At 41.9% G+C, this 27,261-nt stretch overlaps 1 protein-coding gene across 5 annotated transcripts in view; it reads right to left on the reverse strand.

Annotated features, from left to right (window-relative positions):
• Positions 1 to 422: 422 nt before the first annotated feature.
• The window catches only part of necab1 (N-terminal EF-hand calcium binding protein 1), a 135,884-nt gene continuing 109,045 nt past the window's right edge, over positions 423 to 27,261 (reverse strand). For all 5 annotated transcript variants that reach the window (XM_059978876.1, XM_059978884.1, XM_059978859.1 and 2 more), the window contains 6 exons: positions 25,483 to 25,550; positions 19,422 to 19,475; positions 14,947 to 15,059; positions 8,759 to 8,836; positions 7,111 to 7,202; positions 423 to 1,935 (listed from right to left, as the gene is read on the reverse strand). In XM_059978876.1, the coding sequence (XP_059834859.1) occupies positions 1,907 to 1,935; positions 7,111 to 7,202; positions 8,759 to 8,836; positions 14,947 to 15,059; positions 19,422 to 19,475; positions 25,483 to 25,550 (434 nt within the window). In that variant the 3' untranslated portion in view covers positions 423 to 1,906. The remainder of the gene's footprint in view (positions 1,936 to 7,110; positions 7,203 to 8,758; positions 8,837 to 14,946; positions 15,060 to 19,421; positions 19,476 to 25,482; positions 25,551 to 27,261) is intronic.

Genomic DNA, 27,261 nt, shown 5'->3' on the forward strand with positions numbered 1-27,261 from the left:
TATTCTTGCTAGGAACCTTATAAATACCACAAAATACTTTTATGAAGTCTCAATGATTCGAACGAATAAACTCTACCTGGACTTCTAGCCGGGTCCAGATATCGATTGCAATCTATGTTTTGATGAAGGACTCTGCAATCTGGCAGGGTTTGTCATTGAAGTGTCAGTTATAATCGATATTTGTACTTGGCTGGAAGCCTGAGAAGAATTTATTCATCATATGTGCCGGGAAAGCACTAGACCATTTTTCTCAAGGATTCAAATTTGGCAAGTTCATTATGGCATACATTTTTTCTTAGAAGAGGTGTGATTTATTCATTTGTGGTAGCAATGCTCACCAGCTTTGTTTCTCCATCACCAAACTCTTGAAATATATAAGTTAACTAACAAGGTTGTCAGGTACAAGAAAAAACTGGGAACAATTTAGAACACAAGATTTAATGTGTTTGCAATGAATAGGCATTAATCAGCAACTACAGTAATTTTTGCTTGACAAAGTTAAAATGGCAACAGTATGATTTATCATTCATTCCACAGAATTCACAGCAGAAGTCATTTTAAATTGGGATAACAGTAAAATGACCATCACGCTCAGCAAAATTAAATAACTCAAACAACTTCCATTCATATTCTCACTGATTAAAAAGGGATTTTTTCCCCCTTTTAATCCATTTCTTCAGAGTTGCTAGAAAAGTTTTTACAGAAATTACATTATATAATATCAGGACAAGTAGGTTAACAATTTTAGCTTATATGGCTTGGAATAAAGATGCACCATGTCAGCCTAAGTTATATCTATTCAGTATTTACAATAATACACCGCTGAGCTTTTGTACTTAGAAAGGACCTTAGCCAGGAGTTTGCAATGCAAATAACGCTGACATTATCAGCACTTATATATGTAATGGTTAATATGGCAGTAATGTTGGGAATGAACATTCTTAGTGATTCACTATTCTTCAGGGATTATATTTTAGATCCTTCTCCATAGTCTTCAGAAATTAGTAAACTGCTAAGAGCAAAGTTATTTATGAATTATTCTCAACTAAAACAATCCTGAATTACACATTTTAAATTGAGTATATAATAGTATGCTATTCTATAATTATTGCTTAACAATCTCTCCAGTCCCATTAAGTGTTTAAAAAGTCATTCCATCAGAGGACTGTTTCATAATTCAATATCTATATATTAGTTTAATTTTTCATGACATTTCACTTTTGCCTTAATCTTATGTATGCTCCATTTTCATAGTCTATAAAATGTACAAACCAAATACAAATTGCTCTCTGTAGGGAATCTTCAATGTCATTGGCTACTCAGCTTGCTTAATGACACTGTTGAATGGATCCTGAAGATAAACTGGAGCTGATGTCAAAGAACAACCAAAGTTAAGAAAGGTGAAATTACATTAACATTACTAAATCTTTGCTGCGAAGCTTCATCAAACTCAGAGAAATTGTGTAATGTAAAAGGGAATCAAGTACAGATCTACCCTCAAGACTGAATGACAAGGAACATATTTCCCATTTTTAAATTTCTTTAAACGTTTTATCATGGATTTTGTTAACACAATGCCTTAGATAATTGAAATAGTGCACTACAGAAAATAAGTCACTGTTTTACAGGGTATATAGCACTAATACATTTGAGCTGTCTACGAATTACACACTTGCTTGAAAGTTGACCGTTCATCAACTATGGCATATTATTTGCAGTTATTCATTATTTATTATGTAAGTGATTTGTAACATTTTTCATATGTTTGGATTTTACTAATCTTAACACTGTAGTACATTGAGTTGTTTTATAAATGGTTTACATGAAAACATGAATACATGAATAAAGTATGTCCATCTTCTGTCTGTCATACAACATAAACTTTCTCCAACAGCAGAAGCCAGTTTCAGTTGTTATTTAGAATCCACCATGAAGCTGTAAAAGAAATAAAGATAGAATTTATGGAGTGGCATTACATGGATTCCGATGAGTAAACCATACAGTATAATTCATGAGCCAAAGATTTGATGAAGGACTCCTAACGAAACCATTTTGCTTCTGAAATGTGTTACATTATCACCATTTTACATTAGAGTAGGAAGGGCAATGTTATCTCTTTTCTCTTTTAACATTACATCAATTCAAAATTCAAAGTTCAAAGTAAATTTATGATCAAAATACTTATATGTCACCATACACAACCCTGAGATTCATTATCTTATGAGCAATCATTGTAAATACAAAAAAATTTAATGATAGATCATACCCAACAGGTGGACAACAACCAATGTGCAAAAAACTATGCAAATACAAAAAGAAACAAAATAATGATAATAATAATAATAAATCAGCAATAAATAGAGAACATGAGATTATGTGTGGTCGTGAATATATTGACCAGTTGCATCATGGCCTCGAATGGAAACACTAACGCCAGGTAACGGAAAATCCTACAAGAAGTGGTGGATGTGGCCCAGTCCATCATGGATAAAGCCCTTCCACACGGACCGTGTTGCAGGAAAGCAGCATCCATCATCAAGGGCCTACACCGGGGGTCGGCAACCCGCGGCTCCGGAGTCACATGTGGCTCTTTTACGTCTGTGCTGCGGCTCCCTGTTGCTTTGGGAAATAATTGGTTGTGGCGACCCTTTTCCTGGCACATCCGAACCGACTCACAATTAGATAGCCTACGGGGGTTTGCGAGCACAGAGCTTTGGAGCCCCTGCGCCATGGGGGGCAGGTTGAGGGAGGCTTAAAAGTGAGGCTGAAGATTTCGAATAAAGTTTTTTCCTTCGACTGCAGTTACCGACTCCGTGTCGTAATTTTAGCGCTGCGTGTAGCACACCGCTACATGGTCAGTATTTAATTAAAATGTATTTTATGTTAGTTTGTTAGTTTTTGAAATGTAAATCTAAATTTGAAGATTATGGTGATCTTGTACAATCTAAATAAGACGTTGTGGCGACCCATTTCCTGACACATCCGAACCGGCTCACAGTTAGCCAGCGTTCAGGCTAAGGGAGATAGCCTACGGGGGTTTGTGAGTACGTGTCTTTTGGAGCATCCGCGCCCATGGGGGGCGGGTTGAGGGAGGCTTAAAAGCAAGGCTGTTTAGTTCGAATAAAGCTATCTTTGACTGCAGTTTACTGACTGCGTGTAGCAGTTTTTATCGCTGGCTGTCCAGAGGGGAGGTGCTGAAACGCTTTGTCGCGTGTCTGGAAGAAGTGAAAACTTTCCTGGGCAGCAAAGGGCTCACCTTTCCTGAGCTGGAACAGCCAGAGTGGCTGGAAAAGCTACACTTCATGGTAGACATGACAGCGCACCTGAACACGCTGAACACAGCTCTTCAGGGGTAAGGACGTACAGCCCTGCACATGTTGGAGGATGTTTTGGCATTCGAGCGCAAGTTGAGATTGCTTGCCAGAGATTTACAGAAAGGCACTTTGTCTCACTTCCCCAATTTGAGAGAGTTCAAACAAGGTCACGACATGATAAATTCGGGGTATTTACATTCTGCAATCATCGCAATGCAAACATCGTTTGGGAAACGCTTCTGTGAGTTCAGAGAGGAAAAAAACACATTATCCTTCCCGGTCACTCCCCTAAGCATCGATCCATCCCTACTGAATACGACTGCATTGTCAGGTGTGAGTCAACCTGAACAAGTATGATAAATATTTTAATTGCCTATTATTTTACGTATATTCATATGTTTTCATTGTTCAGTGAAATAGTCCTTTTATTTTTCAGGTTGACAGCTGGCTGACGTTATTTTTGGTTTGCTGCTGGCGGCAAATTTAAGTTTGGCGTTTTTCATAAATACAAGAAGGACTCAAATAGACGTTGAGTATTTTACTTAAAAGTAACCTTCAACCCAACGTCTTTTTTTCGGGAGTTCAAAATGTTTTTGTTGCATGCAGAAATGTAATTTCGTTTTCTCTGCAGGAGTTCATCAATTTCATAAATGCAACACATTATAGTTTGTTTATACATAGCATAAAGGCAAAACAAAACGTTGTATGCAGTGTTATTTCATTTTAAATGTCAAACGGGTTTTGCGGCTCCCAGTGTTTTCTTTTCTGTGGGAAACGGGTCCAAGTGGCTCTTTCAGTGGTAAAGGTTGCTGACCCCTGGCCTACACCAACCAGGTCTGTTTTCTTCTCACTGTTACCATCAGGAAGAAGGTACGGCAGCCTCAGGTTCCACACCACCAGGTTCAGAAACAGTTATTACTCTTCAGACTTTTGAACCAAAGGGAACAACTTCACTCCATCACTGAAGTATTCCAACTGAACTGGACTCTGATGTTCTCTATTTGAAGAGGGTTGACAAAGGTAGGGCAGTGGACATTGTCTATGTAGACTTCAACAAGAACTTAGACAGGGTTTCACAGGATAGGCAAATCTGTAAGATTACCTTACTGGATAGTTTAACCCAGAAGATTAACCTACAAAATAGGCTTGGTGGAAAGGTGGTAGTGAGGAGCTGTTTTTTCCCCTACATTGGAGGTTTGTGACCAGTGGTATGGTGCTGTTCCAGTGATACTTGCTAACTATTTAGTTGGCATGGTTAATAAGTTACTGGATGATACCAAAATTGATAGTATAGTAGCATAATAATGAGGGTTATTTACAATGGCATCTACATCAACAGGGCAAGTGAGCCAAAGAATGGCAGTTGTGATGTGTTGCACTTTGCTAAATTAAACTTGGGCAGATTGAAACAGAAAACAGAGCCCTGGAGAATGTTGTAGAACAGGAAAGCAGGGATCTTTGTATCCATCTCCCTGAAAAGGTGGTGAGAATGGTGATGACCATGCTTGGCTTCATTGGTCGGGGAACTGAGAATAGGATTTGGACAGACAAGTACATTGACATGGCCCATTTGTAGTGCTGTAGTGCTATAGGAAGGATGTCAATAAGCTGAAAAGGTGAATAAGATTGATAAAGATGTTACTGGGACTGGAGGGCTTGAGTTATGAGGAGATGCTGGATGTGCAAGAACATTTTTCCTTGAAGTGTTGGAGGATGAGTGTGGACTTTACAGAGATGTATAAAATCATGAAAAGTATAGATAAGGAGTATGGTCAGTTGTTTTCCCCCAGTGTAGGTAGTTTAAAACTGGTGGGCACATGATTATGGTGAGAAGGGAAGAACCCGAGGGGTGACTTTTCCACACAGGACAGTGGGTATGTGGAACAAGGTGCCAGTAGAAGCTGTAAAAGCGGATACAATTCCTGGATGGTGTGTTGCCTCCCAGGCGCTAGGGTATGAGTCATCTCGGATCGAGTCCTCAGCATTCTTAAATGGGAGGGTGAGCAGCCAGAGGTTATGGTCCATATAGGTACCAATGACATAGGTAGGAAGAGGGACGAGGTTCTGCAAAGTGAGTTCAGGGAGTTAGGTGTTAGGTTAAAGGACAGAGTTCTGATCTCAGAATTATTGTCCATGCCATGCGCTAATAGTGCCAGAAATAGGAAGATCAGACAGTTTAACACGTGGCTAAGGAGTTGGTGTAGAGGGGAGGTCTTCATATTTTTGGATTATTGGGCTTTCTTCCAGGAAAGGTGAGACTTGTACAGAAGAGATGGTTTGCACCTAAACTAGAGGGGGAGTAATATTCTATTGGGAAGGTTTGCTAGTACTACAAGGGGTGGGGGTGTATGGTTAAACTAGCTTGCAGGATGAGGGGAACCAGAGTGCCAGAACAGATAGTGGAGTGGCTGTGACAGATGTTAAAACCTCAGACAAAAGTTTGAGCATAGTGAGACTGTGTATATTTCAATGCAAGAAGTATCGTAGGAAAGGCAGATGAGCTTGGGACATGGGTCAACACATGGAATTATGATATTGTAGCCATAAGTGAGACTTGGTTGTAGAAGGGGCAGGTCTGGCAGCTCAATATTCCGGGTTTCTGTTGTTTTATACATGATAGAACGGGAGGGATTAAAGGAGGAGGGGTGGCGTTACTAATCAGGGAAAATGTCACAGCAGTGCTCAGTCAGGACAGACTGGAGAACTCATCCAGTGAGGCTTTATGGGTGGAACTGAGGAATAAGAAAGGTATGACAACAATCATGGAGTGATATTACGGGCCACCCAAAAGTCTGCGGGATTAAGAGGAACAAATTTGTAGAGAGATCTCCTACTGTTGCAAGAGTTGTGATAGTAGGTAATTTTAGTTTTCTACATATTGACTAGGACTCCCATACTGTAATAGGACTCGACGGCATAGAGTTGGTCCAATGTATTCAGGAAAGTTTCCTTAAACAGTACATAGAAGTCCCAAAAAAAGAATGTGCAACACTTGATCTCCTATTTGGGAATGAGACAGGACAGGTGACAGAAGTTTGTGCAGAACACTTTGCATCTAATGATCATAATGCCATTAACTTTAAGGTAATTATGGAAAAGGATAGCTCTGGTCTTTGAGTTGAGATTCTAAATCGGAGGAAGGCTAGTTTTGATGGTATCAGAAAGGATCTGGCTTTTTATCCCTCACTGTGTTGGGTGAGACCTCAACTAGAGGTCATGGGTTAAGGGTGAAAGGTGAAATGTTTAAGGGGAACATGAGGGGAAGTTTCTTCACTTGGAGGCTGGTGTGTAGAACAAGCTGCTTGGGGAAGTGGTGGATGTGATTTCAATTTCAACATTTAAGAGAAGTTTGGATAGGTACATAGATGGGAGGGGTATGGAGGGTTATGATCTTGATGGGACTAGGCAGACTAAATGGTCTAGCATGGAATAGTTGGGCCAAAGGGCTTGTGTCTGTGGTTTTCTATGACTCTGTTTGAAAGACATTTAGACAGACACTGAACATGTATTTAAGAGGGATATGCACCAACATTGACAAATTGGACCAGGTCAGTTATCTCTTCATTGTACTTGCTCTTTTCATTGCTGTACTAGCATTCCTTTAGTGGCCAGAGTTTTACATAATCAGTTCTTTCACATGTAATCAATGCACAAGTTTTTGATTTATTCCCCTATTACGCTTTGCTCCAGAAGCACATGTACACTAAGATAATCAGCAGTGTTCTGCAAATGTGAGGAAATGATAGAACATAGGTTTTCACACAGTTGTATAAGTAATGTATTTTTTGCATCATACCAGGTACAAGCATTGTTGTTATTAGCTCCGGAGTATCCAAGAAATCCACATTACTCCTCTGGAAGGTCTTGCTGTAGTTGGTCTGGATGTGCCTAAAGTAATTGGCATATCATTAATCATCTTCACCCACAAAGTGCATATAAATTACACTTTATCGGCTAGGACAGCAAATAATTAGAATATTAGAAGACAGGATAGTTCCTTCTCTGTTTTATAACAATGTGTTGATAAAGATTCACTGGTAAAAAAATCCATATTTTAATCTGTCTCAGAAGGACACATTCTAATATTTCGATAGAACTGAATATATTCCATTGATAAATATTTTAATTTCATCCATGCATTAGGACAAGGATGCTGCAACAGCCTAGCCTACAATGAAAATAAATTAAAATGCTGAAATCTCCTCTTTGATTTCTGATCCCGATTCATCTCACTGTAGCCTTAGAGCTGTTGCTTTCTGGTACTGGCTACCATCAAAGTAACAGCATGGCTCCCATCTGTATATATCAAGAAATAACACTCTAATTTAGGACCAGTAAAATACTAATACTGGCATTTGAAGAGATTTGAGGGCTTCTGTACACATTCACAAGTTAATTATGAAAGTACAGCAAGTACTCAGGCAAATGATTTGGTAGCTTTGTTGTAAATATAGAACTACATGGTGCCATCATATCTAGAGAGCCATATAGTTTTGGTCTTGTATTGGAAGATATACATTTTAGACAGAGTTGATCAAAAATGCATGATTGTTTTCTAGGATGAGAGGCAATGGGCAAGATTGATTATTATTCTTTCAAATTAACTAGAATAATTTGATAATCTCCTTGAACAGAATAAAATGTTTAAAATGTTTGACAGAGTCTATCTCTGTTGGTTGGAGAATTTACAACAAAGGGTCACATGCTTGGGATAAGGAGTCATTTATTCAGGAATCAGAATCAGATTATTATCCCTGATATTTGTCATGAAAGTTGTTTTGCAATTCCGACTTGGGTGAGGTGAAATATGTTCATTCAGAGAATTTGTATCTTTGGAATGCTCTCTCCCAGAGGCTTGTGGATGAGTTAACACGCTTATGGCTAAATTCAATGGGTTTTAGGGCACTGGGATTAATTAAGGGATATGGCAATGAAGCTGGAAACTGAAGCTGATGTGGAGCTGCAGCCATGCTCTTATTGAAGGCAGAATAAATAATGGTTCTTATCGCTTACCAGTGCTTTTTATTATTAAATGCACGGAAGAACAGGAGGTAAACTGAGACAGGTCTAGACTTGAGATGTATAATGGTGATAGAAGTAGGTTTTGATGGTGAAGCCTGATTTGTGTCTCATCCAAGAATCAAGTATAAAATTAACATGATGACAGTTTTATGGGTGCTGGGATAAAGTTTACCAATGTAAGCAAGAGTTACATGGCAGCTAAATGAAAGTTTTGCTGGCTGAGTGGAAACAATTCCAAGGGAATTCCTGGGTAAAACATCTCAGTCATCCCCATGATTACCTGTTTAAAAATCCTTTATCATAACATCCAATGCTGATCAAAGACTTTACAGCAAGTCTGTTTGGGTCTGCTATTCATGCACATTTTGCTATCCCACCTAACTTATTATCAATCCATGCATCTCTGGATTTAAATTACTTACATTTTCCAGAGACTGGTGCTTTCCCAGAATTCATAAATTATAAAACGGGATTCATTTGATAGCTTCTGCACAGAAATACTGTGGAACAATGATAATAAATAAATGTTATATAACATAACAAGAAGAACAATATAAATCTACTATTGATAAACAATTTTTGGTATGGAGCACAACATTCAACCTTTGAGATTTTGCAAGTATACACATTATCTGAAGAGATGTAATATTTGTGTATATGGGTCTTAGGAGTATCATCACAAATGGCCAATTTTTTGTTTCTGATTATTAGTGTGTCAGTTCAAGTCTCAAACCTGAGACTTGAGTACAAATATTTAGGCCCCCACCACACTTATTTGCTCGCTCATAGTGCACTTTCACAGAGAGATAGGGCTGTTAATCCCGGTGCATATTCCCTACTTTGAAATAATGACCACTGTTCAGTTATACTTACTGTAAGTTTTTGCATGACACAGAAATATGATGAGACTGTAGCGGTGTGCTACACGCAGCGCTAAAATTACGACACGGAGTCGGTAACTGCAGTCGAAGGAAAAAACTTTATTCGAAAACTTCAGCCTCACTTTTAAGCCTCTGTCAACCGGCCCCCCATGGCGAAGAGGCTCCAAAGCTCTGTGCTCGCAAACCCCCGTAGGCTATCTAATTGTGAGTCGGTTCGGATACGCTAGGAAATGAGTCGCCACATAACCCCCCCCCCAGAACCGGCGATACACCCCCCAGTGTCCACAGTCTAGGCCAGAACCTGCTTGGGAGGTCGGCCTCTGCGCCGAGGCGCCGGAAACTCGGCCGGTTGCGCCAGGTCCACATGAGCCGGCTTGAGGCGGTCCACCGTGAAAACCTCCTCCTTCCCCCCAATGTCCAGCACGAACGTGGACCCGTTGTTCCGGAGCACCATAAACGGCCCCTCGTATGGCCGCTGCCCGCCCCTTCGTACAAACACAAACTTACAGTTCTGTAGGTCTTTGGGTACGCAGGTCGGGTACCGCCCATGCTGTGAAGTGGGTATGGGGGCCAGGTTACCGAGCTTCTTGCGAAGTCTGCCCAGGACTGCTGCAGGTTCTTCCTCTTGCCCCCTTGGGGCTGGTAGGAACTCCCCGGGGACGACCAGGGGCGCGCCGTATACCAACTCGGCCGACGAGGCGTGCAGGTCGTCCTTGGGCGCAGTGCGGATGCCGAGTAGGACCCAGGGAAGCTCGTCCGCCCAGTTGGCTCCTCGCAGGCGGGCCATGAGGGCCGACTTCAGGTGACGGTGGAAACGCTCCACTAGCCCGTTCGACTGTGGGTGGTAGGCAGTTGTGTGGTGCAGCTGAGTCCCCAAAAGGCTGGCCATAGCTGACCACAGGCTGGAGGTGAACTGGGCGCCTCTGTCGGAGGTAATGTGGGCTGGTACACCAAAGCGAGATATCCAGGTGGCGATCAGGGCTCGGGCGCAAGATTCGGAGGTGGTGTCGGTGAGCAGGACCGCCTCTGGCCATCTTGTGAACCGGTCCACGATAGTCAGGAGGTAACGCGCTCCGCGCGACACTGGCAGGGGGCCCACGATATCCACATGAATGTGGTCGAAACGCGGCGTCGCCATGCTGTCGGGACGACCGGACGGGGCTGGCCGGTGGCGACGTCACAGAGTAGGGTCTTCTCACCCGGGCCCACGGGGAGGTCCTGGAGCTGAAGACCGGAGACTGCGGTTCTGTAACTCAGAATCTCCTCATCTGCCTGCTGTGCCTCTGCCAGTGCCTCAAAGTCTACCCCTTGGGAAAGGGCATGAACGGTAGGGCGAGAGAGCGCATCCGCCACGACATTGTCCTTACCCGAGACGTGCCGGACATCCGTCGTGTATTCAGAGATGTAGGACAGGTGGCGTTGCTGGCGGGATGACCAGGGGTCGGATGCCTTCGTAAACGCAAAGGTAAGCGGTTTGTGGTCCGTGAACGCGGTGAAGGGCCGACCTTCTAGGAAGTACCTGAAATGCCGGATTGCCAGGTAGAGCGCCAACAGTTCCCGGTCGAAAGCACTGTACTTGAGCTCGGGTGGCCGCAGGTGTTTGCTGAAAAACGCCAGGGGTTGCCAGCGACCTGCGATGAGTTGCTCCAGCACCCCACCGACTGCCGTGTTGGATGCGTCCACTGTGAGGGCGGTAGGGGCGTCCATTCTGGGATGTACTAGCAATGCGGCATTCGCCAAAGCTTCCTTTGTTTGAACGAAAGCGGCGGCGGACTCCTCGTCCCAGGTAATGTCCTTGCCCGGACCCGACATCAGGGCGAACAGGGGGCGCATGATCCGGGCAGCTGAAGGGAGGAAACGGCGGTAGAAATTGACCATACCTACGAATTCCTGAAGGCCTTTGATCGTGGTGGGTCGGGGGAAGTGGCGGACCGCATCTACCTTAGCGGGCAGAGGGGTTGCCCCGTCTTTAGTAATTCTGTGGCCCAGGAAGTCAATGGTATCGAGTCCGAACTGGCATTTGGCAGGGTTGATTGTAAGACCGTACTCACGCAGTCGGGCGCAGAGTTGATGGAGGTGGGACAGATGCTCCTGACGACTGCCGCTGGCTATGAGGATGTCATCCAAATAGATGAACGCGAAGTCCAGGTCCCGGCCCACCGCGTCCATTAACCGCTGGAACGTCTGTGCGGCATTCTTCAGGCCGAACGGCATGCGGAGGAACTCGAAAAGGCCGAATGGGGTGATGAGAGCCGTTTTGGGGACGTCGTCAGGATGCATCGGGATTTGATGGTATCCCCAGACGAGATCTACCTTGGAGAAGATCCGTGCGCCGTGCAGGTTTGCCGCAAAGTCCTGAATGTGCGGCACAGGGTAGCGGTCCGGTGTGGTAGCCTCGTTCAGCCTGCGGTAGTCGCCGCACGGTCTCCAGCCCCCCGTTGCTTTGGGCACCATGTGCAGGGGGGAAGCCCATGGGCTGTCAGACCGCCGGATGATCCCCAATTCCTCCATCCTCTGGAACTCCTCCTTCGCCAGTCGGAGCTTGTCCGGGGGAAGCCGCCGAGCACGGGCATGGAGGGGTGGTCCCTGGGTCGGGATGTGGTGCTGTACGCCGTGCCTGGGCATGGCCGCTGTGAACTGCGGTGCCAGAACCGATGGGAACTCCGCCAGGACCATGGTGAAGTCGTTGTCGGACAGCGTGATGGAGCCGAGGTGAGGGGCCGGCAACTGGGCTGCACCCAGGGAGAACGTCTGAAAGGTCTCGGCGTGTACCAGTCTCTTCCTGGGCAGGTCGACCAGCAGGCTGTGAGCCCGCAAAAAATCCGCACCCAGAAGCGGTTGGGCTACGGCGGCCAGTGTTAAGTCCCACGTGAACCGGCTGGAGCCGAACTGTAGCTGCACCTGACAGGTGCCATAGGTCCTTACGGTGCTGCCATTCACGGCCCTCAGGGGGGGACCCGGTGCCCTGCTGCGGGTGTCGTAACTCGTCGGAGGTAAAACGCTGATCTCAGCCCCAGTATCGACCAAAAACCGGCGTCCCGACCTTCTATCCCACACATACAGGAAGCTATCCCGATGGCCAGCCGCCGTAGCCATCAGCGGCGGCTGGCCCTGGCGTTTCCCGGGAACTTGCAGGGCGGGCGACAACGGCGGGCTTCTGCGCCCCACCGCTGGTGGTAGAAGCACCAGTGTTCATTGGGTCGGGGGTTGGCGGGCTCTGTGGCCGGGCCTGGGCTGGTTTGCTGCTGGGAGCGTGGCTGGGAGATCCGTGCGATGGACGCCCCGCTCACCTTTTTGGCGTTCCACAGCAAGTCCGCCCGGGCTGCCACCTTCCGGGGGTCACTGAAATCTGCGTCGGACAGCAGCAGGCGTATGTCCTCGGGCAGCTGCTCCAGGAATGCCTGCTCAAACATGAGGCCGGTGTGCCCGTCGGCCAGAGACAACACCTCATTCATTAAAGCGATGGAGGTCTGTCTCCCAAACCATCCAGGTGCAGTAAACGGGCAGCCCGCTCGCGCCGTGAGAGTCTGAAAGTCCTGAGGAGCAGGGCTTTGAATTCCGTGTACTTGCCGTCTGCCGGGGGCGACTGTACGAACTCCGCGACCTGGGCCGCTGTGTCCTGGTCGAGGGAGCTCACCACGTAGTAGTAGCGGGTGTCTTCTGAGGTGATCTGGCGAACGTGGAATTGGGCTTCGGCTTGCTGGAACCATAGGTCCGGGCGCTGTGTCCAGAAACCTGGCAGTTTCAACGAAACCGCATGAACAGAGGCGGCGTCGGTCATTTCTGGTCCAAAAATCGTTTGGACCGTCGGGGTCACCAATTGTAGCGGTGTGCTACACGCAGCGCTAAAATTACGACACGGAGTCGGTAACTGCAGTCGAAGGAAAAAACTTTATTCGAAAACTTCAGCCTCACTTTTAAGCCTCTGTCAACCGGCCTCCCATGGCGAAGAGGCTCCAAAGCTCTGTGCTCGCAAACCCCCGTAGGCTATCTAATTGTGAGTCGGTTCGGATACACTAGGAAATGAGTCGCCACAAGACTATGAAAGGCACAAAGATAATATCACCAAATATAATGGAAGATTGCTTTGTCAGACAGATACCATTTATTTGGAAATTTTAAAAGCCTTTATGATAAAAGAATTTGATAGTTTTAATAAGGGGCATACTGTTGATGGCAATACAGCTGATATAGTTGCAGCTCATGGTCCATATTTTAAAAATGAAGACATCTTATACAAAAATTTTATACAGAAGTTGTATTGATATACTGCCAGAATATATATTAAACAACTTTCCTTCTACTCCCTGTTGAAATCTTGATTTAAATATGAGGGTAGAACTACAATTTATAAACCTCAAAATTAGAAGAGTATACCTTAAAAAAGTACAGGAAATGTGTGCAGTATAGTTTCTCTTTATTAAACTTTCTACTGGTAGGAAGCATCCCTAAAAGTAGCTCCAAACAGAACCTCAAGCTAAGTGAAGTACTGTAAACTTATTTAATAAAATGGTGGATAACTGTTTATCGGGATGGAGGCCGGTGACTAGCGGGGTGCCTCAGGGATCTGTTTTGGGCCCAATGTTGTTTGTAATATACATAAATGATCTGGATGATGGGGTGGTAAATTGGATTAGTAAGTATGCTGATGATACTAAGGTAGGAGGTGTTGTGGATAATGAGGTGGGTTTTCAAAGCTTGCAGGGAGATTTATGCCGGTTAGAAGAATGGGCTGAACGTTGGCAGATGGAGTTTAATGCTGAGAAGTGTGAGGTTCTACATTTTGGCAGGAATAATCCAAATAGAACATACAAGGTAAATGGTAGGGCATTGAGGAATGCAGAGGAACAGAGAGATCTAGGAATAACAGTGCATAGTTCCCTGAAGGTGGAGTCTCATGTAGATAGGGTGGTGAAGAAGGCTTTTGGAACACTGGCCTTTATAAATCAGAGCATTGAGTACAGAAGTTGGGATGTAATGTTAAAATTGTACAAGGCATTGGTAAGGCTAAATTTGGAATATTGTGTACAGTTCTGGTCACCGAATTATAGGAAAGATATCAATAAATTAGAGAGAGTGCAGAGACGATTTACTAGGATGTTACCTGGGTTTCAGCACTTAAGTTACAGAGAAAGGTTGAACAAGTTAGGTCTCTATTCATTGGAGCGTAGAAGGTTGAGGGGAGATTTGATTGAGGTATTTAAAATTTTGAGAGGGATAGATAGAGTTGACGTGAATAGGCTGTTTCCATTGAGAGTAGGGGAGATTCAAATGAGAGGACATGATTTGAGAGGGGGCAGAAGTTTAAGGGAAACACGAGGGGTATTTCTTTACTCAGAGAGTGATAGCTGTGTGGAATGAGCTTCCTGTAGAAGTAGTAGAGGCCAGTTCAGTTGTGTCATTTAAGGTAAAATTGGATAGGTATATGGACAGGAAAGGAGTGGAGGGTTATGGGCTGAGTGCGGGTAGGTGTGACTAGCTGAGATTAAGAGTTCAGCACGGACTAGGAGGGCCGAGATGGCCTGTTTCCGTGCTGTGATTGTTATATGGTTATATGTTTTTTTTTTAAAAATGTGTTCTTTATTCTAACCATTGTCGAAAGAAGTGATAACATTGTAAGGGAGGTACGTTTAAAAAGAGCTAGGATATAGTTCGTCAAGCACAATGTTGTGGACTTTAATATTACACAGAGCAGGAAAAATAGTTACCACAAATATCTTTACACTTACTGCAAGCATCCCGTTTGTGTGGTTGCAGATACCACATACTGTCTCAAAGCTAAACGGAATTCCTCCAGCTCTTCTTCCAGTACAGACATCTGTCGCTGCACAATAAAAATGTGCTATGGAAAGTAAATAATTTATACTTCAGTGATTAAATATCATAACAAACCTAAATATTGTTGTCATTTTGAAAGACAATAAATCCTTGCTATTGAAACATTATTTAATAGCATTCATTGTAGGTTTACAAATCACTGTGGTTTCTTAAGAAACACCAGTTATAAAAGGTTCATGGCTACATGTTAACAACAATGCTCATCCCGTTTTATTTTAGGATTTTATATTAAGTCCACATTTGGTTAGAGGAGAAATTATAGTTGTAGGAAACAAGATCTATTATTTTTTGGAGATTAGGCAGTGAAAACCAGTAGCAAGAAAAGTAGATAAGAGGCATACTCTATTCTTCATGGACATTGTGAAATGCGTTGGGAGGAGGATTGCCTTTTTCACTGGAGTGCCAAAAGATCTGTCAGAGCAGAAAAGAAATGGAGTGGTAGGAATTGTCTCTAAAGATCAGGCAGCAGCTATGGAAAAGAGTAAACAGCCATTATTTTGGGCTGAATTCCTTCATCAAGACTGGAGAGGAAGTGGAGGAGTCAGAGTAAGAAGGGAGAGGGGAGGAAGAAGTACAAGGTGAAAGGTGAAAATGGGGGAGGGGAGGCGTGAAATAAAGAGCTGGGAAGTCGATTGGTGAAAGAGATAAAGGACTAGAGAGAGGACAGAAGACCATGGAGGAAAGAGAAAGGGGAGCAGCACTAGAGGGAGGTGATGAGTAGGTAAGGAGATAAGGTGAGAGAGGGAAACAAAAATGGAGAATGGCGAAGGTGGGGAGTGCTGCAATTACCGGAAGTTCAAGAAATTGATGTTCGTGTTCTCTGCCTGAAATATTGACTATTTACTCTTTTCAAGAGATGCTGCCAGGCCTGCTGAGTTCCTCCAGCAACTTATATGTGTTGCTTTGGATTTCCAGCATCTGTCGATTTTTTCCAGTCTATAAGATTTGCACTGACCACACTAAACATAGAAAGATTAGTGTTACGGTGCTTCACAGATGCATCTTGGAAACTGGTAACGCTACGCTCTTCACATACGCAAACACTTTGGTATCTATTTCTCCAGATGCGCTATTAAACGATGCAATTTTCTCACCAACTGAAACCGCTCAAAACACATCTTGCAAAGTAAACTTACATCTGATCATATGAATTGGGAACATAATCCCTTCAGAGCCAGTTCTGCCATTTAGTAAGGATATGGATGAACTGACTGGACTCTCAGCATTGCATTTCTGATTGTCAGGGTAACCATTTGCCAGTTTATCTATCAATGTGTACCTTAAAAATATTCAAAGATTCTGCATAGTCTCTCAAGTGTTCCAGTGACCTGTGATTACATGAGGCAGTAAGTTTCATCACATTACTGTCATAAGTGGGCAACTGCTTATTTTCTAAATTGTGGCTCCTAGTTCTAGCTTCTCCCTTCAAGGGAACAGTTTCTTCAAATTCACTCTGTCAAGACCCCTCCAGTTCCTTCTGTCTTCTGAACACAGGTACAAGGCCAATCTGCCAAACTTCCTTCCTGAGGTAAACCACCTTTTGCAGTAGTAGTCTGTAACCATCATGGAATTGCTTCCAGTGCATTAACACGTACACTGTACTTGAAACGTGCTCTCCTTATTTTGTATTCAATTTTCCTAGCAATAAATGATGAATGTCAGTTTTATTTGCTGTATTTGCCTAAAAGCCTTTTCTGAATCATGTACCAAGAATCATACAATACATATCCCTTTCACCTCCATTTTAGATACAATGTTTCTTTTTTTATTTTATCAATCAATATGAACAATTTCACATTTTTCATATTAAACTTCATTTACCAGATATTTGTTCATTCATTTAACCTAGCTATCTATTCTCATTATTTCTTTTTCACGAAGTACAATCTTTGATACTCATCTTTGATTCAGCAAATTTAACAACTGTGCCTTCAGTCCCTTTGAGTCATTTGTCTATCATGTTAAGAACATTATTAATTCACAGAACCATTTCATTTACTCTTTCTCTGTTTCTCTGTCCTTCCTATATGCCACATACCCTTCAACGTTCAGGCCCCAAGCTAAGATTTGTAACGACTATGTGTTTTCAAATAAAGAATCTTTCTGTCCATTTATTTGTTCTGCCTTTTCTACAGAATTTCTTAGAGTACAATCTTGTACTTTTTTTTCAATCTGTTTAACATTTCCAATATTAATATGTTCCTCTCTGGCTTGTTGCTTTCATTTACAAAATCTTTGCAACTGTGATCCCTTACCTTTACTGCTTAGTTTAAAATTTATTTAGTAATGTGGCTTACTAGAACACTGCTCCCAGCACAGTTTGGGTGCAGATTATCCTAATGGTACAACAGGCATTTACCCAACAGATTGGATGCAATTCCAAAGGCACAATACGCTGAAGAAGAGGACACTCCAAGGTTCCGTGGAGGGTGATAAAGAACCTAACTTTCCTGAAGCTGAATATATGTATTACAGGTTAAGATAAAGATAACTACATGATTTTTAACATACTTCCTTTCATTACAGCAATAAAACTGTGATCACATTTCCTATGAGGATCTCTAAGTGTGAAACTATTAACTAATCCTGTTTTGTTTGTAGAAATGCCATGCCACCTCATCTATCAATGTGTACCTTAAAAATATTCAAAGATTCTGCACAGTCTCTCAAGTGTTCCAGTGACTCATGATTATTTGAGACAATAAGGTTCATCACATTACTGTCATAAATGGGTCCCGCTCACAGGGCCTCACCACCGGCTGCTCTTCCATATGTCAAGGATGCGACCTGGAAGGCTAGTGCGCCTTCAGGGTATTGGATTTTCACGGGTCTGGAGGCGGACAGATTCGAAGTCAGTGCCGCCACCTAGTGTGTTGTGGTAGAACACGGAAGATTGAAAGCAGTGAGCTGGCTGCTGGCTGCGTGCCCAGCGACCCAAGATCTCTAGGCACTGAGCTTGGAAAAAGGGACACAAGAGACTTCGAACACTGTAAATCGGTGAGTTATTTTGTTATGTCTCCCCTCTTGCTGTGAAACGAGGACACCTCTTTTTTCACTTATTAGGGGGAGAGAGAGCCCGTGCTGTGTTGGATACCAGGTAAATGAGTAGTCTTTGTGGTACTGCAAGTCTGAATCTTTATTAGTGCTTTGCTGCATGCTTGAGTGCTCGGTGAGGAGTGCCAATGCTTTTTTGCTGGTGGGGGAGGGATCGTTGCTTTGTTGATGTATGAGAGGGGGAGCCGGGGGTGGGGGGGCTTTGGGGTCCTAACATTTAATTGTTATTCATTCCTTGAGGCACTGCTCTGTTTTTGTGGATGTTTGCAAAGGAAAAGAATTTCTCTGACATACATTTCTCTGACATTAAATGTATGTATTGAAACAAAATTTGGAAATGAGCCAGGTTAGAGATGACCAGAATACTTTGGGCAGCATTTTTCTTTATACATATGTAAAGAAGAAGAAGGCCCTTAATTCCAAGTGGAGTCATCAGGATGACAATTTTTGTAGCAGAGTTTCTTATTTTTATCAGGCTGAGTTAATAGCTCGATGCTCAACCCAGCGCCGATGGAAAGCGTGCAAGGGAACCGGCTGGATTTGAACTCGTGAGCCTTCGGTCTGAAGTCCAGTGCTAATGCCACTTTGCCACCAGCCAGCATATGTTAAATTTCACTATAAAAGTTATAATCATATCTTCCTTAAAAGTAAAATCTCAAGAAATTTCTACTTCAGCTAATTGAAATCAGGCTTGCTAAACTATTACGCCCATAGTTATAAATTTTTGTGATATTAATGTTGGGTGTGCTTAAAGGACCCGAAGGATCACTGGGACCAGAGTCACCCCAAACACAAACGGTTCCAGTTGCTACCATTCGGGAAATGGTACCACAGCATTGAAGTCAGGACCAACAGGCTTTGGAACAGCTTCTCCTACCAGGCCATCAGACTGATGAATTGATGCTGATATAATTGTATTTCTATGTATATTGACTGTCCTGTTGCACATACTGTTTATTAAAAATTACTATAAATTGTGCATTGTACATTCAGACAGAGATGTTACATAAGGATTTTAACCCCTCATGTATGTGAAGGATATATGAAATAAAGTCAATTCAATTCAGATGCTTCCAGATATTTTCTTAGTCAGACAACAGCCTTCTCTAGCATCAAACAACTTAAGCGACTGAGCTCCTTTTAAACCAAATTGCTGCTGACATTTGACATCAAAATTCTATTTTGGCAAAAGAAATTCTGGACTGGGCAATATTTCATGTCTTTCTGACCTCCCAAACATGGTCACAATATAGTTTCCATGCTCTCAAGAATGGAAACCATTTTAGGTCTGACTAATGTAAGACTCACTTACAGACTTGGCATTTCCCTCCAATACTTCTTCCTCCCGTGGTTCGAGCTTTAAGTCCTGTAAACCAATGATACCAATACAGACACATGAATCAACAAGAAGGTAAAATATAAAGTCAACATTCTGCACTTCCATCCACACTAGGAACATTGCGATGAAACAATCTGCGACTCACTGCTTACTCTACAAATGAACAGGAAATCAAAGATCATAATTCAAATATCACTTCGCATGAGTTCTGAAATCTTGGCAATTATTCTGCTCATAGCAGTTTTATCTGAAGTGAGTTTGTTGCTTTGTTGTTAGTCCAAACTCCTGTGACTTGTGCTTTTTCACCCCCACTTCTAAGAATACTGTTCCTGTCCCAAATAGGGACAAGTTTGGTGACACAGTGGTGCAGCTACGTCAAGCTCCAGCAACTGGGTTCAATGCTGACAGAGAGTGCTGTGTGGACTTCGCATATTCTCCCTGCGACTATACATTTCTTCCAAGTCCTCTGGTTTCCATCCACATCCTAAAGACACACAAGTGATAGACTAGTTAGCCACTGTATATTGTCTTTAATACGTGGATGACTTGAAGAATCCAGAGGAGAAGAGAGCAAGGTTGATGAGAATGTAGAAACAAAAATACAATATTGGATTAGAGTAGAATAAATGGAATTTGGTCAGCATGAATTCATTGGGCCAAAAGGCCTGCTTTGTGTTATATGACATGATTAGTGGCTTATATTACACTCAAGGAGGCATGTATTGCCAACAGTTTTGAGCCCCATATCTCAGAAAGGATGTGTTGTCATTGAATAGAGTCCAGAGGAGGCTCATGTAAATGATTCCAGGAATGGAGGGGGTTAACATATGAGGAGCATTTGGTAGCTTTGGGACTGTATCCACTGGAATTTAGAAGAACACAAGGGGATCTCATTGAAACCTACTGATTGTTGAAAGGACTAGATAGGGTGGACATGGAGAGGATGTGGTATCCAGAACTAGAGAGTACAACCTCAAAATTGAGGGGTGACCCTTTAGAACATAGGTAAGGACAAATTTATTTAGCCAGACAATAGTGAATCTGTGGAATGCTCTGCCATAGACTGCGGTGGCCAAGACCGTGAGCATCTTTAAGGCGGAATTTGATCGTTTCCTGATTGGTCAGGGCATCAAAGGATATGGTGAGAAAGCAGTGTATGGGTTTGAGTGGGATCTGGGATCAGCCATGATGGAATGGCGGAGCAGACTTGATGGGCTGAATGGCCTAATTTCCAATGTCTTTTTGTTTTACCTGGAAGACATCCCTTACTCTTCTCCAATCAGATTTTGTATCTAGGCTAATGAGTGAATAAATTAGGTGATACTGTAGTTGTTGGATTAACAGCTTCAAAAATAAATCTGCTTATCATGTGTTTCATTTGAGGAGATTTGATGTAAAGTGTGAAAGAGATTCATTTTTGTGAGGAGCTCTCCAACTTATGGTTTAGCAGATACGTCTGAGTAAAAATAAGACTGATCCACTGGAAAATCTTTAGACCAAAGTAATCCAGATTTATGAATTTTATCTTTTTATCCCTCCTTATCAAAATGTAATATCATAGCATTTTAAGCATAACAAAGTATTCCATGATGTTTTGTTTCCTAACAATATGTGATACCAAAGCGTGCAAGGAGACAAGAGGACAGATAAACTGAGTTTTAACTGTTATGGTACACACAGCTTTCTCTTGTTCACATGCGTAGGTGCGATTTTTCACTGAAAAAAAATCACTGTGTTAGGAAAGTTTTGAAACGTGCTGCTGGTGTTGAAAAAAAGAATAATCATCAGTTGAGTAATAAACAGTGACTATTCGCTGCAGCTTGGGGAATCTTGTTCTCTAAAACTGCAATGTTAGGTCATACTGTCCTTTGTTTATGAAAGCTAGATGATTTATTCTACCAAACCATGCATTTGTCATTTTGTTTAAAATGTGTGTTTAACTAATTGGCTTATGTTATTTTCAGGGTAGTGGTAGTTTGTAATCGATCTAGACACAAAACAGTTGTAACTTCAACAGTCATTGGCAATGCTAGAAATGGTTATAAGTGAAATTACAGCAAACAGCATTTCTCATTAGAGCATCCTTTGCAACATATGGTCTCTGTGGATTAATATATCTTATGTCTATTTCCTGGAATAATTAAAAACCAAAAGCTGCTTTAGAGGTTGCATAACTATGCAGAAGGATGAATACCAAATGTTTCATTTCTCTGCTTCATCATCTGAACAGCAGGATGCAATGTGGGCTTTGTAAAATTGGTTGGTTTCAAGAAATGTGGTGATTTCATGCACAATTTATCGGAGTAGAAGAAGACATACATGGTTGAAAAAAGCCAGGAGTAGACTGTATCAAACCGAACAGCAGGACCTAATTCTTTTCTTTTTTCCTGTACAAACAGCCAGTCAAATATAATAGAATATAAAAGCAAGAATGTAATGTTGAGACTTTATAAGGAACTGGTGAGGCCTCACTTGGGGTATTGTGAACAGTTTTGGGCTCCTTATTTTAGAAAGGATGTGCTGAAACTGGAGAGGGTTCAAAGGAGGTTCACAAAAATTATTCTGGGTTTGAATGGTTTGTCATTTAATGTTATTTACTGGCTCTGGGCCTGTGTTCACTAGAATTCTGAAGACTGAGGGTGACCTCATTGAAACCTATCGAATGGTGAAAGGACTTAATAGAGTGGACATGGAGAGGATGCTTCCTATGGTGGGATATTCTAAGACCGGAGGACACAACCTCAGAATAGAGGAGTGTTCTTTTAGAATGGAAATGCAGAGAAATTTCTTTAGGGCGGTGAATCAGTGGAATTCTTTGCCACAGGCAGCTTGGGGGCCAGGTCTTTATGTATATTTAAGGCAGAGGTTGATAGGTTCGTGATTAGTTAGGGTATAAAGGATAATGGGGCGAAGACAGGAGACTGGGGCTGAGAGGAAGATTGGATCTGCCATGATACAATGGTAGAGCAGACTTCATAGGCCAAATGGCCTACATCTTATGGTCAAATTGTATGCTGGGTGCCTGTTATCAATGAAAATAAGCAACACGAGGCTGCAGTAGGAATCTCTGAGGGACAGTCTTTGTTAATCTAAAGGTGTACAGGCTTCAGAATGGGTTTTAGGAAGTGACAGGATGTGTGGTTTGTTGATCATTGATTATGGAAGGTCCAAAAGATAAACTGGCTCTATTGGAAGAGAGACTAAGGGCTCCTTGCAGTTGTGGAGGAATTGGTCCTGCTCATTTTGGTTCTCAGGGAACACTATATTAAAGAATTCATTTCTGAGGCTAGATGTTTCCCCCTCATGGATTTCCAGATCCTTTTGAGAATTATTTAAATGTGTTAATAATGCATTGCATTTCCAGGATGGGATCTCTGTATGGCACAACAGCATCATAACGTGGTTATAAACTCAAAAGATTGGTGTTTTATAATTGTTGAATTTACTTGTTGCCCCAACCCTAATTGATAGTCTTCTCTCCTGCTTGACATTGAGCAATTAACATTGAATACAAGTCAAGCAAATTTCAACATCAAAGACGGATTCAAAAAATATTTAAACTGAAAAAAGATTAGTCTACATTTTAAAAACTTCATTATGAATCAATTGTACATAACTGTACTCAAGATGGCCTGTACTTGAAATACATCCAGCGGCTGAGTAGTATGGTCACAATTAGATTTTGCCATCAAACAGCTGTCTTGCATAATCTTTGTCCCACAAAGCGGAGCAGATGTTGAGCAAGCAACATGCAGCACTCCTACGCCAGCTCAGACTGTCCTGATAGACTTCTATCAGCTTGTGCTGTCAAAGGCCTTTCAAACTGCTCACAAATCTCTGTGGTGATCAGGAATATTTATTTAAAATAGAATTTAATTAAAATAATTCAAAGTAACACAATATCAGACTGAGATTAAGCTTCTCCCCATAGTTAGCTTTAAAGCATCTTGACTAAAACAAATAAACTCAAAACCCTTTGGACTATAATAATTTATAGCTATATAAAGAATAAAGGGGTGGCTTGGGAGAGAGAGGCTTCTTAGAGATCTGCAGGGCCACCAACGTCTTGAGCCACAGGAGATGGGTGGGATTTTTAATAAATATTTTGCTTGATGTTTGCTGAAGGGAAAAACGTGGTTGTTTGAGAAACAAGTGGAGATAGAGAACATTCATATTAGCAGGGAGAATATATCTACAGTCTTATGATATAGTAAGGTGGATACATTCCCAGGGCCTGACTGAGTACACCCTCATATTTTATGAAAGACTGGAGAAGAAATTAAGGAGGCCATTGCAAAGATATTCATCTTTAGCCACTGGTGAAGTTACAGGAAACTGGAAGGTAGTTAATGTTATTCTGTTTTTAAGAGTAGCAAGGACAAGCCAGGGGAATGCAAGCTGGTCAGCCTGACATTACTGGTGAGCTTGTTACTGGAGGGAATTCAGAGGGACATCTACCAGCATTTGGATAGAGTCTGACTAGGATGAGTCAACATGGTTTTGTTCATGGTAAATTGCCCCGAAAGAAGCCAAAAAGTGTTTTTTGAAGAGATGGCCAAAACGGTCGGTGAGGGTAGAGTAGTGGATGTTATATATTTGGATGTTTGCAAGATCCCAACAAGGTCCAGTATGGAAAGCTGGTTTGCAATGTTAGGATGCATGGAATCCATGATATGTCTAAGAACAACTTGGATAGTAACACACACAAAATTCTAGAGGAAGTTAGGAGAGCGGGCAACATCTATGGAAATGAATAGACAGTCAACGTTTCTGGACAAGAACTTTTTGCAGGACTGAGAAGGAAGTGAGGGAGGTGGGGGGTGGGGATGCCAGAATAAAAAGCTGGGGGCAGGGGAAAGAGGAGCTAGCTGGAAGGAAATAGGTGGTCCAAGGGCTGGAGAAGAAGGAATCTGATAGGAGAGGAGATGGACCATAGGAAGGGTGGGGTGGGGGGACTTAAGGGAAAGTAATAGGCAGGTGAGCAGAAGTAAAAGGTCAGTGTGGGGAATAAGGGAAAGGTGGAGGGGTGGGGAAAGAAAATTGTTTACTGGGAGGGGAAAAAAAATTATATTCATGGCATCAGGTTGAAGGGTTCCCAGATGCAATATAAGGTGTTGCTCCTCCACCCTGAGGGGAGCCTCATCTTGGCACAAGAAGGGGCCATGGACCAACATGTCTGAAAGTGAATGGGAATTCGAATTAAAATATTTGGCCACTGGGACAGTACATGGAGGGTGGTGGGGTGGTAGGGCATTGATGGATATGGACTGTAAGTATGCAGGAGATTGGATCTAGCTGGGTCAGCATCAAGGTCACCATGAACCCACTAGGCCAAAGGACCTGTATCTGTGCCGTATTACTCTATAATTCTATTACTTTAGAAGTGACTAATTCACTCAACTAAGAGTAACACACAGAACTTTGTAGATTGTCTGATAGAATTGTTAAAGGAAATTACCAAACCTAAACATTCTTCGTACCAGAGAGATTTATTTAAGATGTATCAGAAGGTAATCCAATGAGCAAATTTGATGGTATTTTCTAATTTTCAATTCTGTTGCTGATATTTTACCACTATATTTTCTTATAATAAAGATGGCATACAAAATGATTACTTCAATTAAATGAACTCCAGAAGCTTTTTGATCCTTTAAATGAATCAATATTATTTTATAAATTTTCATTCACTCAATATGATAAAACAATTTATATTTCACAAAAAAAAACACATGTAATCAAGTGTATTAGAATAAAGGTAACCACTAGCACAAACTTAAAACCAGGAAACAGGGTGGGAAAGATGAGCTGTTCAAAAGTAGAAAATAGCTTGATAATAAGTGACAGTTTAAAAAAGTAATCAAATGTTTCACCTATTGATAAGTGCAATATGTGTACAAATATTCTTACTTATTCTACATCAATTAACAAGACCAATGTTACATATAATGCCAGGAATTTTTCTCTATTAGTTCTATATTATATTTACTAATACGAAGGCACCTCGTTACGCATGTCACATTCTTAACAATCATACCTTCTTTTCCAGGCGGTCAATTAGCTTTTGAAGCCTATTTATCTGGGTTACCCACTTTGTATCCTCATCTATATAGACAGAAGATTAAAAAAAAGCATAATTTATTTAAAATCATGATGGACTAGATTTCTCTTTTGATGAATGTTTATCTAAAAGATCATAGCCACTCGTCTAAATATTTTTTCACTATTATTCATGCTGGTTGTGAATAGCTGCAACAGAATCTTAGATTTAGATTAGCAAAACTGTTAATGTGTCTTTTGCTTTTCAGTTTGTTTAGACTTAATGAAAAGAGGACAGTCTTAATTCTGAAGCACCCAAGATATCATTTACCTTTTTAATTGTTTGGTATGGCTACATGTTTATTACTTTATTACTTTATTGTCACCAAACAATTGATACTAGAGCATACAATCATCACAGCGATATTTGATTCTGCGCTTCGCGCCCCCTGGAGTACAAATCAATAGTAAATATAATTTTAAAAATTTAAATTCTAAATCATAAATAAAAAATAGAAAAGGTGAAGTTAGGTAGTGCAAAAATGTTTATTTTCTGCTATACCTCATTACTTAAAGAATATTTGGTTTCTTTAACCAAAGTTCAAAGTTCAAAATAAATTTATTATCAAAGTACATGTATGTCTCTATAAACAATGCTGAGATTCATTTTCTTTCAGGCATACACAGAAGAAACACAATAGAATCAATGAAAGGCAGCACTCAATAGGATGGACAAACTGCCAATGTGCAAAAAGGCAACAAACTAATCAAATACAAAAAATAATAATAATAAATAAATAAACAATAACTATTGAGAATATGAGATGAAGAGTCTTTGAGAGTGAGTCCTTAGGTTATGGGAGTAGTTCAATGATGGGGCGAGTGAAGTTATCCCCTCTAGTTCAAGAGCCTAATCATTCGGGGTTAATAACTATTACTGAACCTGGTGGTGTCGGTCCTGAGGCCCCTGTACATTCTTCCTGATGGCAGTAGTGAGAAGTAAGTATGGCCTGCCCTGAATGGTTGGGATCTTGATGATGGATGCTGCCTTACCAATAATGGACTGGGCCAATTCGACTACAGTCAGGGGCATTGATGTTCCCATCCCAGGCTGTGATGCAACTAGACAGTATACTCTCCACCACATATCTATAGAAATTTGTCAAAGTTTTAGATGTTGTGCTGAATCTTCACAAACTTCTATGAAAATAGGAGCACTGCTGTGCTTTCTTCGTAATTACACTTACATGCTAGGCCCAGGCCAGATTCTCTGAAATGATAACACTGAGGAATTTAAAGTTGCTAACCCTCTCTACCTCTGATCCTCTGATGAGGACTAGCACATGGACCTCTGGTTTCCTTCTCCTGAAGACAATAATCAACTCCTTGATCTTGATAACTTTGAGTGAAAGGTTATTGTGGCACCACTTAGCCAGATTTTTAATCTCCCACCTATATGCTGATTTGTCACCACATTTGATGTGCCCAACGACAGTGATGTCATCAGCAAACTTGAATATGGCATTGGAGCTGTGCTTTGCCGCACAGTCATGTATAAAGTGAGTAGAGCAGGGGTCTAAGCACACAGCATTGTGGTGTACCTGTGCTGACGTTGTTGTCTGTCTGAACTGACTGGGGTCTGCAAGTGAGGAAATCAAGGCTTCAATTGCACAAGGAAGCATTAAGGCCAAGGTCTTGAAGTTTATTGGTTAGTTTTGAGGGGATGGTAGTATTGAATGCCGAGTGATATTCGATGAATCCTGATGTATGTATCTTT

Source organism: Hypanus sabinus, chromosome 1, assembly GCF_030144855.1.
Source record: "Hypanus sabinus isolate sHypSab1 chromosome 1, sHypSab1.hap1, whole genome shotgun sequence".
NCBI lineage: Eukaryota > Metazoa > Chordata > Chondrichthyes > Myliobatiformes > Dasyatidae > Hypanus > Hypanus sabinus.